Here is a 12,722-nt window from a genome sequence, read left to right as displayed (position 1 = left end):
TGCTTTTATATACAGATAAGGAGCGCCGCCATGGTGTCGCCCTAGTTTTGTGGCTTAAAGTCCTGATCCAAGGGTGCAAGTTGTTTTGTCTTAGATCCAAGACCAGAAATAATGACACCAGCACTAGTGGATGACGGCCAGCCTGTGAGTATCTGTTACCTTCTGAATCCTTGTCGCCTGTCTCTCTCTCTCTCCTCTTAAATCTGGGATCATTTGGGCTAATTGTTCGCATCCAGGCCTGGAATAGGCTGATTCGATTCGAAGATATCAACGGCAAAGAGAGATACGGAGAACCTGTAGACGATGACCTTGATGGTACGACGCGCTATTCCAATAATGATTCCAAAGCATGGGATTGAACCGGCATCTTTCCGCAGTACTGACAGGGAATTTTTTTCTAGTTGGTATCGCTTTACACCGTGGCGAAGATGTATATGCCAGGATTGTTCGAACCGAGTCCGCCCTAGACCTATCAGCCGCCCTCTCGGCCGACATCATTCAAGTCAAAAAGGTTAGTCGCAATAATAAAAAGACAATATTTTGGGGGGTGCATAGGTCAGCTTTGTTAACGGGATAATAAGCTATTAGCACCACTTAAACCACATGAAGCGGGTACGATACGGTGCATTGGACTCAACTACCGGGAGCACGCTGTAAGTAATGCCGCAATAGACCGCAAACGGCTGCCGCAACGTTGCAAAAACTATTTGCGAACCTATAGACTAGTTTGCTAAACCGTTTTGATAGGCAGAGATGAAGTTGTCAATTCCTGAAACCCCCACAATGTTTCTCAAGGCCACGGAAACCATCAATCACCCTTCTGGCCATATAATTGTTCCCCATTGCGCAGACCTGCACGACTGCCACCTAGACTACGAGGTAGAACTCGCAGTTGTTATCGGCATGACCTGCAAAGATGTTTCCGAGGATCAGGCCATGGAGTACGTTCTGGGTTACATGACCGCCAACGATGTTACCGCACGGACACACCAGAACGAAGTCTCACAGTGGGATCGCGGCAAGGGTTTCGATGGGTTTGCTCCAATCGGACCGGCGCTGGTCTCCTCCAAGATTATACCTGACCCGTCGGTCTTAAAGCTCCAGACTATCCTCAACGGCGAGGTGATGCAGCAGGGCGAGGCTAGTGATATGATCTTCACGGTACCCAAAATTGTCTCATTTCTCTCCCAGGTAAGTTAAGAGCTGAGTCAGAGGGGGGCAATTCCGACCACTTGGTCACTTCTTGGCTGACGATGTGAAAAATACAGGGCTGCACGCTGCAAAAGGGGACTATCATCTTGACTGGAACCCCCTGCGGAATTGGTGTCAGCCGAAATCCGCCTGTCCGTCTCGTTGAGGGGGATGAGCTATTCGTGACCATCAGCCATGGTCTTGGATCGCTGACCAATCCGATTGCGTTCAAACCATCTGTGCATGTGAAGTCTATGCATGCCCAGCTCATTGAGGCGAAGATGTAAGGAAATGGGTTAGGAACAGTTAGGATAGGATTTCATCATGCGGAAAGCGTATCTCATAGCACGAACTTTGAGAGCGAAGGCGTTTAGACTATACATAGGCACTTGGTTCAAGTTTTTTGACAAATTTCATGGATATTTATTTAGGAATTACTGTCCACCATAATTGTCTTCCGCGATACCTGTAATCATCTGCTCCCAAGAACTAAAGTCTGCTGCACCAGGAAACGTAAACTGGCCATCTTCCCAGACAGTTGGCCAGTATATAGAGCTCATGTCGGAAGACATGGCTGGAGACTCCAAATCTGATGGGCGCATTCGCCCCGAATTATCTACAGTCTGCATCCTAGTGCCAGGTGGCTCAGGTGGAGTGCCTGACGGATAAGCAGCCATCGAAGTATATCTCGAGTCCTTAGCCTTTGAAATGCACAGCTCAACAACTTTCAACTCGGCCATACCAAATTCATTTAGCCAGGGATCCTGGTGTAGATTCTCACAATATGCTTCCAAATCCTCCAAGATAGCACCAGCTTGTACTGAATGAGGATTCTTCACCGCAATAATTCCTAGAATCATAGCACTGTTGAACAGATTGTGCGCTCCAAAAGCCCACCGCAAGCTGTCTGCGTTTGTACTATTCATTGTACGAAGCCGTATTTTCAAATCTGCCAAGGCCGATGACATACACGCCTCATGACTGGTTCGAAAGCGATCCGTAATTGATTCTCGAAGTAGGAATGGCCGATGTAAGACGATTCTGGCAAAGTGAAATGACGTATGCAGGTATAGTCGATGCCATGGGAGAAATGGAAGTGCCTCGTCCGCTGCAGTGTCTGGGTTATCTAAGCGGAAGTATGGCGGTAGTTGTTCGCTCCACCTGACCAGGTTTGCATCAAGCTGAAGAACAGCTTCATAGCTTGCCCTTTCCATTCCGAAGCATTTCTCTTGTATTTTGCCAATGACTTGTGCAAGTCGATAAAGCAGGGACGATAGCACGCTCGGCGTTGGAAGATTAAGGGGCTGTGGAACTGCACGATTGGCCTCTTCATCCTCCATGTCATCCAGCCACACGTTTTCAGGCTCGTGCGTTAAGCAAAACTGATTGTTGATTGCATAAGGCCGGCCCAGTGCAAGCGATATCATACGATCGATTGCATATATATGGCTCCAGAGCCGTCTCCGCTGTTCGGTGGCTTTGCGAGTCATACGCCATCTCTCACCGTCAACCTGCCATATATAAGTATTTTGCATAGGCCAGAACATTGAGCTAATGAGATTCTTACATGCATGCCTTGTGCTTGGGACATCCTCGATGCAAAGCCAATGGTCAACCATGACTCTGAAACACGTCTAGTGTAAAGAAGATAACGAGTTACCAGCAGCCCAGCTCGTACAATGTCTGTGCTTTCTCCGTAAAACGACGGAGCAATGACAATTGCCCTTCTTGCGGCCCACTATGATACTTCTTGTTAGCCTTTTTTTTCAATACATTCGATTCTTTTATACACAGAGACTTATACACACATAAAATCGGAGAGATGCCTCTTCTCGTTCTCGCTGCACATCCAGAGTCGGATGCGGCGGAGAATCAAGTAGCACTCCAAAAGCCAATATTATGAATAATAGCCCTAGCCATCGAAGGTCGACGTTGGCCAAATCATCGAAACCGAATCGTCTTCCCCAAAACTCATCGTAGCTGCTTCTGAAAGTGGCCTCATGAACAGCATCCAACGACCAGTTCACCTCTGTCAAAAACATATTCACCAAGCGATCAACGGTGGACTTCTGTCGAGGTAAGAGACCAAGTAGATCCCAGACCTGTGCGAAAGAGCTGGACTCATCCCGAAAAGACTGTAGCGTGTCTCGACCTCGCGATATCCCTGCCGGGAGATCTTGGCCCTCTTCGCTGAGTATTCTGGAAGCTACTTGGTGGCCAAAGTATGAAGAGCCGTAAAAGGCTCTGGCACCCCTGTTAGCGAACAACGACCCCAAACTAGGGCTCATTGGCGGTTGTGTCACTCTTCTCGGTCTGGGAGAAGGGCTGGGCGGAGCGATTGTAACCACCTGGGGAGACTCTGAATGCTTGAAAACACCATTGCTAGTAGAATCGCCGCACAAGTGAGCAACCCCCCGCTGTAGGCATCGGTTACAAGGCTGATTCCTATCGCACTTCTGCTTCCTCATGTGGCATTGCGTACATGACGTGGGCTTCCGACCTCGTCTGCTGCCTCTGCTCGCCGGTTTTCTCGGCTGAGCTACCATTACAGAGTCCGACATCTCGGGATTTCTCCACATTCCCCCTCGGAGGCCGGCGCCGAGAACAAATGATCGTGAAAAAGCTTGTCGGTGTCGGCAAATAATAGACTCGAGAAGGAATAAAACGAAGACAAGAGTCGTCAATGGGAGGGGAATTTGCCGATATATTAGTGATGGTGGTACTAATAGCTGTAGCTCTCCCAGCGTAGGATTTTCTGGGGTGTCTGGGGAAGCCCCAGTTTCTTAGAAATAGCTTTGGAAGAGCCGCCAAATCACCGGCTGAAGATTCGACGAGTCTGTGCGTTGGGCTGGGGAATTTCATGCCATCCCCGAGCTACCGCGAGCTTTTAGCAGGCTCTTAGCAGGCTTTATGGAGAGGAGGCCGCAAGTGTAGGAAAGCTGGCTGCATAGCGCGCCCGCCGTTTCTTTGGTCTGTTGGCTGGCTCGGGTTGACAGCAACTGTTCGTTCATAATCATTCGAGATGCAGCCGCTAACGAAGATCATGGGCATCCATTACTACAAGTACAAAGTACCGGTGGGAAAAAATGAAATGACAGAGTACAGAGTAGCATCATTTGGGCTTTGCACTATGGCGTCAAGCTTGATCATACGTGGAATATTATGTTGCAACTTTATTGCCGCTAATGGATCCCTGCCGGATTACCAACCGTTACCAACCTACAGTATAAGCTCTAAATTCCATCCATTCGTCAACCTTGAACCCTGGCCCTATCTGGTCTGCCGTTTTATTATATCGCCTCCCTATCGCTTACCACTATCCACCGGCATACAAGTGACAAACATAAGGCACCCGCGCTCCGAAGCCCATGGCCCATGTTCCATGCCAGGATTGCGGTATGCATACATGCCCTTGTAGAAGGTTTGTTCCAGTCTCTTATCCGTAAGATCGCCTTCGACGATATAGACCTCCTCAATGTAGGTGTGCACCGCTGGAGTTGACGTTGGATTGGTTGCCCCCGGCTGCCATCGCTGTAGTAATGACTTGCGGCCGGTTAATGTGTCTTCGTTTAAAGTCATCTCCTCGATACCGGGTGAGCAGAGTCGCCAGGTGGAGCGTGCGGTTGGATCGTGGAATTCGAATTGCTCCATCTTTGGGGTTGCGCAGATTGAATGTTAGGCAATGGTGATTTCTTAGGAAAGCAGTTAGGTGGCCACGACTTTTTTTCGGATAACGAATGGCAAATTGAACAGCTGCGTACTAGGTAGCTCTTCAATCTATCGTTTCTTAGGGAAGGCTTTCTTAATACTGGCAGTGAGAGGGGAAGTGGAGCAGAATGGCTGCCATCGGCAAATGCAGATGATTTGGCCGGCGGTGACACAGCGCCACTGAAGCTTGCATTAGGGAGCTGAGGAGCAAGCTTCAGCACTAAAACTTGCTATGCGGCCTGTTATCTGGTGGTAGGTAGGCAAAGATAAAGCGATCTATGAAAAAGCCGAAAAAGCCGACAAGCTTCAAGGTCGCGTGCCACGTAAATGTCTCGACTTTGATTTCAGCATCCTAAACATCACGAGGGTAGGCATTTTGGGATGATAAAGTCGGCATTTACATAATTGGAAGGATCGATAAACCAATATCAGCTGGTCAGCTATCCAACGGCTTTGACAACCTGGATCTTGATTAGTATCCCAGTCCCGGGTTCGTTACGATCTTCTAATCAGGTCTCCTCACTCATTCAAGATGGCATCAGTCGCTCGCAGTATTCTCAAGACACCTGTCAAGATTTCACTTATACAGCTCCTTTCTGGCGCAGACAAGGCTGCGAATCTGATACATGCGGCTTCACAAGTAGCGAAGGCGGCCTCGGGAGGCTCAAAGATTGTCGTTCTTCCAGAATGCTTCAACTCACCATATGGAACCGAGCATTTCCCCAAATATGCAGAGCCTTTGTTGCCGTTACCACCAGTTAAAGAGCAGGCTCCCTCATATTATGCTTTGTCGGCAATGGCAGCAGAGAATAAGGTGTATCTCATTGGAGGCTCTATCCCAGAGCTCAACCCATCTACAAAAAAGCACTATAATACCTGTCTCATATTTGGACCCGATGGAGCCTTGTTGTCAATACACCGCAAAACGCATCTATTTGATATTGACATCCCAGGCAAAGTCACATTTCGGGAATCGGAAGTTCTCAGCCCTGGCAACAAGGTCACATTAGTCGATTTTCCCGAATATGGAAAGATTGCCATTGCTATTTGCTACGATATCCGTTTTCCAGAGCTTGCTACAATTGCCGCTCGAAAAGGGGCTTTTGCTTTGATCTATCCCGGCGCATTTAACCTCGTCACGGGTGCTCTGCACTGGAAACTGCTGGCGCAGGCACGAGCTGTCGACAACCAGATTTACGTGGGCATGTGCAGCCCTGCCCGCGTATTAGATTCTTCATATCCCGCCTGGGGCCACAGCATGATTCTTGATCCAATGGCTGCTGTCTTAGCTGAGGCACAGGAAGATGAGGCTATCATTGAGAGCGAATTGAATGAAGAAAAGATTCTGGAAACGCGCAGGAATATACCTTTGGAGACGCAGCGCAGGTTCGATGTCTACCCTGATGTAAGCGCAGGAGATGTAGCATATGAGGAGCCGGATTTAGTTGGCCAGATTCGCAACTAGAGAAGTCAAAGACTAGACAAATCTGATATGAATACTTCATTTGTGGCATCAGTATCCAGTGCTTTCGCTTCTTATAGCTAAATGAGTCTCTTGTGATTAAACTAGCTACGTGTACAAGTTAAAGTATTAATTAAATTAAGAAATGGCAACGTACATATACCTTTTCCTCTAATGTATCTATCGAGGGGAAAATTGTATGTCGGCTTATTCCACTCTGGATGCAGCTAAGATGCAAAACAGATATAAGTTATATGCACACGAACTTTAGGTTTAAAATTATATTCAACGTTAATCTTTTCTTCTAATTCTAAGTCTCTGCCTTTATGGTAATACACAAATGAGACGTCTTTCCCACCTACTCTAGTTTCAATTCTCCAGCTTTCTGTTTGTCTGCGAATAGCGATTCTCAACCTCTTCCTTATCCCCGTCACCTGGAAGTTTTACAAATTCGCTTCGCGTAAATGGGCGATATTTTTCTTCTTCAATCTTGCCCAGTTTGCTCTTTGATAGTTTACTGCCGCTTAGACCATAAAATTCCTGGAAAGACGAGATAAGCGGCCTCCAGCGGTCGGGGTCAATTCGGTTTGGATACCCAGGCATCCGAATTTCATCCACAACATGAGTTCGTAGAACTTTGAGCTCGATAGCAACAACAGCACCCTTCAAATCAGGGAAGTCCTTCATAGTTTCATGAGCCTCTGCCAATTCGCATCTGAACAGGGCACTCTAAAATTCGTCTCGGGCGAACAAGATCAGACTCTTGAGGAGTGAGTTGCGCACAGGTCCATTTGTCTTTAACGTAGCGGTATCCCCTATCTATCTTTGACGCGGAAGGATGCTCAGTGCCAGTTGTATCAGCCAATAAGTTGACATGATGGGTCATGGTATCATCTGGGAGATTTATAACACATTGGCCAGTTCGAAGAATGTTTTGGGGCGTCTTGCTTTCGGCAGCAAGTCCGAGGACGCAACGAGGCCAAGCCACCATACTGATGATACCGCAGAGATGTTTTCTGATCTGTCCTCGTTTCAGAAGTGACAAGCAAGACGGGGGTCCCCCAGAACAAAATCGCGGGTGATATGACGGAGTGCGGCATGGTGAAGTTTCTGAGAGAGCTTAAACACCATTTAGATGTCGAATCTGGGCTGCGAGAGATGTCATAGTTGAGATTAAGAGAACAATTCTCTTATAATGCACTTTGTGCGTCAGTTCAATGCCTATATATACAGTCCACCCGATCAAAATGTGATAATTTGTAACGGATGAGCTGGTATACTCCCACCCAAAAACGGTTTTCAGGCATGATTTCAAATAGGTAATCAAAGTAGATCTGCGCTAGGTATTTTAATTGCACAGATTATTGCTTGTTAGGGAACATATGTCTTAAGTAGCCTTACTGTGATATATGATTGAAATAAAATTTTATACCCATCTGTCATTGATTATGGCTGTATTGTAAACACCAATATCGTAATTCGGCGATAAGATGGTTTGTCAAATCTTAACACCAACAGAGCAGAGTATTATGCTATTTATCACAATTACAGTAGCTACCATGATGAAACTAACTATATATATGCTTGTATTTATAATTAATCTATTGTGCCCGCTAGGGTAGCTATCACGGTGGGGATACCTAGCCATATACACAGATGCGTATTTATACCAATCCATCATGCCCACTAGGGCAATTTACAGGGGTATCGAGGCGTCAACCTGCATGTGATTACACATTGTATTCCCTTTTTCCCTTAGTGCTGCTAATCTGTTCTGAGAACGCACATTTCGTGTAGACACCCGGATATTTGCAAGTTCATCTCAAATACCACTAGGAAAGCAAATAATCCATTACGCTAGCTACAAAACCGCATATACTTCTTTCTAAGATATTCATATATCGCTGTTTAGCCTTTTCGCTAAATATCATGTTTGCTTCACCCATGACTATTTCTCAAGTATGTGCCATTGCCATTGGCGGAAAAATAAATAACTATACATGCCGGTTTCCTTGTTTTCGTATACGAGGTTAGATTGAAAAGGGAAACCTCCTTGTTCAAAATCATCGGCAATGATGTGGGAGGCTGAGCCAAGAGATGGGCTACCGCCTGACTTGGGGCAGTTTTGAAGTCTTCCCTTGAGATTGGTTCGCAGACACGGCGCAGTGAATTATTAATTTATTGTTAATCGAACAGATACTCCGTATATGATCTATACTTTCCTAATTCTGCGAGCGGAGATGCCCTCTATATTATTTAGTATAAAGCGCCGTGCAAGCGCTCTCATTGATGGAACTTGTTTATATCTATTCCTGAGAAATAGTCACGGATGTAGCCTAAACGCTTATTCCCGTAATCTCATTAACTACTAGGTATCTATGTATCCCTGGTATTAAATGACGCGCATCTTCGGGTACCTCTTGCGGTTTGATCAAAACGTTGGTTCCACTTCCAATTACCAAGTCGTATCGATAAAGTCCTTGGTACGTAAGAGTGGCGGAGCACTTACGGGTAGTTAAGGTACATCGGCAAATATCAGATTTTTCAGATGGGCTGTGCAAGTCTGTTAGTAGGCAGTGAGGTGGAGATTTCATGCTTCAAACGGCGTTTGAACAACGAATTCTTCCAACTTTGAACCAACAATTGGGATTGAGATAGGAGGATTATATCGAGATTATGATATAATCGGATAGAATGTTTGCTCCTTAATACCAAAAAATAGTTTTAAAAAAAAAAGGGGGGGGGGGGAGGGAGGGACTTGAATATGAGACCCTACATAAATATATGAATATATGCGCCTATCCGACGAAACCAAATAACCATGCTTTATGGCATAGCCACAACAAAAACTGCAAACCAATTTCATGTATAGCCACTCTGTTGCTTTCTGCCAAGCCATGACTAATCCTGACACGGCTTATGAGCGGGCGTTAATATGTGATGATCCTGGCGGATTCGAACAGGTGGCGCGGACAGATTTTCAAGGGCTGGGAACCTACTCTTGCACATCCTCAGGTATAAACAAGAATCTTGAGATTCATGGAACCGTAGCTTGAGAGGTGTTGAAGATACACAGATACATGTGTATGTCCGTTGATGTGGTTTACGGTCGACATTCGCAGCTTTTCTTCCCTTTTCACTCAAGATGCGCGGCGCTGAGTCCCACCCAGTGGCGTTGATGTAAGCATAAGAAAGAGTTCAAAGTGTTCAAAATTTCTATGGCACTATAGCTTGCGTTAGTTGGATTTATGGTACATACTGATACTTTTAAAGATGCCTATCTTTATCCACTTACTTCCTTTCTGCTAGATATTATACTAGTGCTTCTTTCGGTATGTAACGCAATTTATCTACTTTCGTCAAAGATGAAGAGGCAAATCTAATAAGCTGTTAGAACGCCCTGTACTCTTCTCAGTCATCTCCCTTCTGCTCACTGGAATCTCTTTGCTGGCGTCTTCGTATTATTGGAGTCGTCGAGGTGGCTATCAATCCCTCACAGTCATTGTAAACCATAAGAGTTCGAATCAACCCACAAATACAGTCGCCAAGTATGTGAGAATCGGGCTGGAAAATTTTCGGCATCTGCGTCCGTCTTTCCCTTTCCTTCTATTGTGCATAGGATTGCGGACATGGCTATACTGGGCGGTCCTCAAAACTACACAATGTTCTCGTCCTGGTATAGAGGTAAGCTTTTTATGAAATATCACGCGTCAATCTGGATTTACTTAAACTTGACATTTCATGCAGGCATTTCTACCTTTATTCACCTTTATAATAGATGCACTAGAGCCACTCTTCAACCCCTCGGGATCATCACATGGCACCTTCAACACGCGACAGTCAAAGTGGTCATTACCATCGAAATCGCAAATTATATTCACCTTTCTCGCCATATTTTGGCCTTTATTTGTAATTTCATCTGAAGAAAGCTCTATCATTGCCACTGGCACCATTTGTCCTATTGGATGGCGATGGGAGCGTTTCATTCCTCTGATCCAGGTGCTCAATGGCGTGCTCGGCGCTGCCATTATAAGTCGCACATCTCATCTGGCCCGTGCAGCAATGGAAGATGGAGTTGATATAACTGCATTCATGAGTAAACTCTCATTTGTGAGCTCAGGGAGTATCATGTTATTGTTCTCCTTTCTCTCCTGGCATTCTGAATGGGATGTTGCCATGGCACTCCGGTTTCGAGCTCTTGAAAACCGAGATTTTGCGATTGACGCATTGTTAGCAACCATTGCGATATTGTCCAGTATATCACTGCTGTCTTTTTTACACCCAACATGTCTTGCTCTACTGGTGACAACTGCGGCATTTATGGGCTCACAGATAACAATCTCGAGGGCCGTTCTGCTTCTACCCCCCTCGTCTTATGATGCGCTTACGAAGCACATGATTCTTGTGATTATCGTCGCTGTGCCCTTATGGGATCTTGCCATTCGTATTCACCATGGTGAATATTCTGCTACGACACGAACACTCTTCCATTGGCTTATCATCTGCAGGACCGGATTTGCGTTCCTTGCTTTGGGAACAGTAGGTTGGCTCCTCTTCTTCAGGCATTCGTCTACGGTTTCAATTGACGTGGCCATCAATTCACTTGTTGCAGAAGCGTCAGCACAAGCAACTATATGGGAATCGCAAGCTGCAATGAGCTTGTCATTGGCTGATGCTGTGAATGAATACACGAAGAGATATGGCATCCAGCCTCCACCAAACTTTGACAAATGGTATGAGTTTGCAAGCGCACATGAATCTGCCGTCATTGATAGCTTCGACCAAATTAACAACGACCTACTCCCATTCTGGGGATTAGATGCCGCGCAGATACGCGATAAGACCACCAAGCTCTTCGCATTTGCAAGCTCTGAGATGGGCGGCATGCGCATTAGGAATGGGTCCGTGGAGCAGTCACCACATATACCAGGGTCGCATCACTGGATGACTGACTCTATCCAAAAGATGATCGAGCCTTTCGCTCAATGGTTGCCTGATATGGATATAGCCATAAATCTAGCTGATGAGTGTCGCGTGGCAATTCCTTTCGAACAAATGGAGCAGCTGAAAGCCAACGCCCGAAAAAATAGAGATGCAGTAAAAAGCCAAAAAGAAAAAGGTTGGCCCAGTAGTCAATTTTCACAATCCCCATGGCCCAAAGATTTCCCAGACTCAGTGCCTCGATGGTCAAATAATGGAAGAGATTTCATCGATCCCAATTTCACGGAAGATAACGGGAAGCCAATCTTTTACGATTACGTTGCTCCCTCGTGTCCGCCAAATACTGCTTTGAATTCTAGGCGATGGTGGGATTGGAATAAAATCTGCGTTAGCTGCATAAGTCCGCACTCCGTATTGACGGACAGCGGTGCATTGTTGGCAAACGTATCACTCGCTCATGATCTTTGCCATCAGCCAGATGCCGCGTATTTGGATGGGTTTCTCAACGGACCGTCTGCCATGGTGGGCACAAAGATCTTCCTCCCCATATTCAGTCAAGCACGTGTTGGTGGCTTCTCAGACATTTTGATTCCATCTCCGTGGAATTTTGATGAGAAAAGCGCTTTTAAAGAGGGTAGCGGCGTGGCGTGGGAGGAGAAAGTGAATGGTCTATTCTGGCGTGGGTCGCGATCAGATGGCTTCTCGGCTCATGGACAATGGTCGGGGTTTTTACGGCCAAGATTTGTGCACGAAGCTTATGAGAAGACTGTATCATTGCTGTCTTCGGGCTCAAAGTCTCCAATGAGTGTCAATGTCTCTTTTACCGAAGTATCAAAATGCACTGGGAGGGGATGTGCCGTTGAATCGGAGATTTATCAGAAATGGGGCCTTGCAGCAATGGGCAAAGATTCAGCTGGGACGGACATCAACCAGCTATCTCCCAACGTTCCATTTGAAGAAAACTGGCGATTCCGACATTTGATGGACATGGACGGCGCAGGCTTCAGCGGTCGCTTTCTCGCCTTTTTAGAGAGCTGCAGTTTGTCCTATCGCGCTGCTGTCTTTCGCACTTGGTATGATGAACGACTTCAAGAGTGGCACCATTACATCCCCGTAGACTTGAGGCTCGGCTCGGGCCTTTGGTCTGTTTTCGAGTTTTTTAGTGGAGGTTTTAATGATAAGAATGGCGAAGGGCCGTATATGGCAAAGACAATTGCTGAGCAAAGTAGAGATTGGACACGCAAAGCGCTGAGAAAAGAGGATATGCAGATTTATATGTTCCGCTTGCTGTTAGAATGGGGAAGAGTAACACATGATGAAAGAGAGCATCTTGGTTTTGCAATATAGATAATTAGACCGAGTATTATATAGCGAGAGAACTGATCCTTGATTTTTTACGCAACGCCGATACTCCACGCCG

At 46.2% G+C, this 12,722-nt stretch overlaps 5 protein-coding genes across 5 annotated transcripts; 3 read left to right on the top strand and 2 right to left on the bottom strand.

Moving 5' to 3' along the window:
- Positions 1-9: 9 nt before the first annotated feature.
- On the top strand, positions 10-1,606 carry GGI43DRAFT_401417 (fumarylacetoacetate hydrolase family protein). Its single transcript, XM_083205571.1, has 6 exons — positions 10-144; positions 237-315; positions 402-511; positions 582-653; positions 748-1,191; positions 1,269-1,606. The coding sequence occupies exons 1-6, from the start codon at positions 112-114 to the stop codon at positions 1,476-1,478; spliced, it is 948 nt and encodes a 315-aa protein (XP_083062220.1). The 5' UTR covers positions 10-111; the 3' UTR covers positions 1,479-1,606.
- On the bottom strand, positions 1,583-3,991 carry GGI43DRAFT_334643 (transcription factor domain-containing protein). Its single transcript, XM_083202027.1, has 3 exons — positions 3,000-3,991; positions 2,759-2,929; positions 1,583-2,702 (listed from the first exon to the last, which is right to left on the bottom strand). The coding sequence occupies exons 1-3, from the start codon at positions 3,768-3,770 to the stop codon at positions 1,626-1,628; spliced, it is 2,019 nt and encodes a 672-aa protein (XP_083062219.1). The 5' UTR covers positions 3,771-3,991; the 3' UTR covers positions 1,583-1,625.
- A 1,029-nt stretch (positions 3,992-5,020) lies between these two features.
- On the top strand, positions 5,021-6,476 carry GGI43DRAFT_334641 (carbon-nitrogen hydrolase family protein). Its single transcript, XM_083202026.1, has one exon. The coding sequence runs from the start codon at positions 5,432-5,434 to the stop codon at positions 6,362-6,364; it is 933 nt and encodes a 310-aa protein (XP_083062218.1). The 5' UTR covers positions 5,021-5,431; the 3' UTR covers positions 6,365-6,476.
- GGI43DRAFT_433219 (uncharacterized protein) lies at positions 6,477-7,352 on the bottom strand (the record flags this gene model as incomplete). Its single annotated transcript, XM_083209705.1, has 2 exons — positions 6,477-7,042; positions 7,083-7,352. The coding sequence occupies 2 exons, from the start codon at positions 7,350-7,352 to the stop codon at positions 6,731-6,733; spliced, it is 582 nt and encodes a 193-aa protein (XP_083062217.1). The 3' UTR covers positions 6,477-6,730.
- Positions 7,353-9,115: 1,763 nt separating this feature from the next.
- On the top strand, positions 9,116-12,704 carry GGI43DRAFT_401411 (glycosyltransferase family 90 protein). The gene is made up of 4 exons (XM_083205570.1): positions 9,116-9,541; positions 9,635-9,693; positions 9,756-10,045; positions 10,109-12,704. The coding sequence occupies exons 1-4, from the start codon at positions 9,507-9,509 to the stop codon at positions 12,647-12,649; spliced, it is 2,925 nt and encodes a 974-aa protein (XP_083062216.1). The 5' UTR covers positions 9,116-9,506; the 3' UTR covers positions 12,650-12,704.
- Positions 12,705-12,722: the final 18 nt, after the last annotated feature.

Source organism: Trichoderma evansii (genome assembly GCF_050947405.1).
Source record: "Trichoderma evansii strain SZMC 28006 chromosome Unknown GGI43scaffold_6, whole genome shotgun sequence".
NCBI classification, from domain to species: Eukaryota; Fungi; Ascomycota; class Sordariomycetes; order Hypocreales; family Hypocreaceae; genus Trichoderma; species Trichoderma evansii.
Note: the sequence above shows the minus strand (reverse complement) of the source record. Positions and strands in the feature narration are given on the sequence as shown.

Coding starts and splice junctions, on each gene's coding strand:
- GGI43DRAFT_401417 (XM_083205571.1), top strand. CDS start 112: ATGACACCAGCACTAGTGGATGACGGCCAGCCT. Junction 316..401: donor TGTAGACGATGACCTTGATG/GTACGACGCGCT, acceptor ATTTTTTTCTAG/TTGGTATCGCTTTACACCGT. Junction 1,192..1,268: donor TTGTCTCATTTCTCTCCCAG/GTAAGTTAAGAG, acceptor TGAAAAATACAG/GGCTGCACGCTGCAAAAGGG.
- GGI43DRAFT_334643 (XM_083202027.1), bottom strand. CDS start 3,770: ATGTGGAGAAATCCCGAGATGTCGGACTCTGTAATGGTAGCTCAGCCG. Junction 2,930..2,999: donor AGGCATCTCTCCGATTTTAT/GTGTGTATAAGT, acceptor GAAGTATCATAG/TGGGCCGCAAGAAGGGCAAT. Junction 2,703..2,758: donor CCCAAGCACAAGGCATGCAT/GTAAGAATCTCA, acceptor TATATATGGCAG/GTTGACGGTGAGAGATGGCG.
- GGI43DRAFT_334641 (XM_083202026.1), top strand. CDS start 5,432: ATGGCATCAGTCGCTCGCAGTATTCTCAAGACACCTGTCAAGATTTCA.
- GGI43DRAFT_401411 (XM_083205570.1), top strand. CDS start 9,507: ATGCGCGGCGCTGAGTCCCACCCAGTGGCGTTGAT. Junction 9,542..9,634: donor TCCCACCCAGTGGCGTTGAT/GTAAGCATAAGA, acceptor ATACTTTTAAAG/ATGCCTATCTTTATCCACTT. Junction 10,046..10,108: donor GTTCTCGTCCTGGTATAGAG/GTAAGCTTTTTA, acceptor CATTTCATGCAG/GCATTTCTACCTTTATTCAC.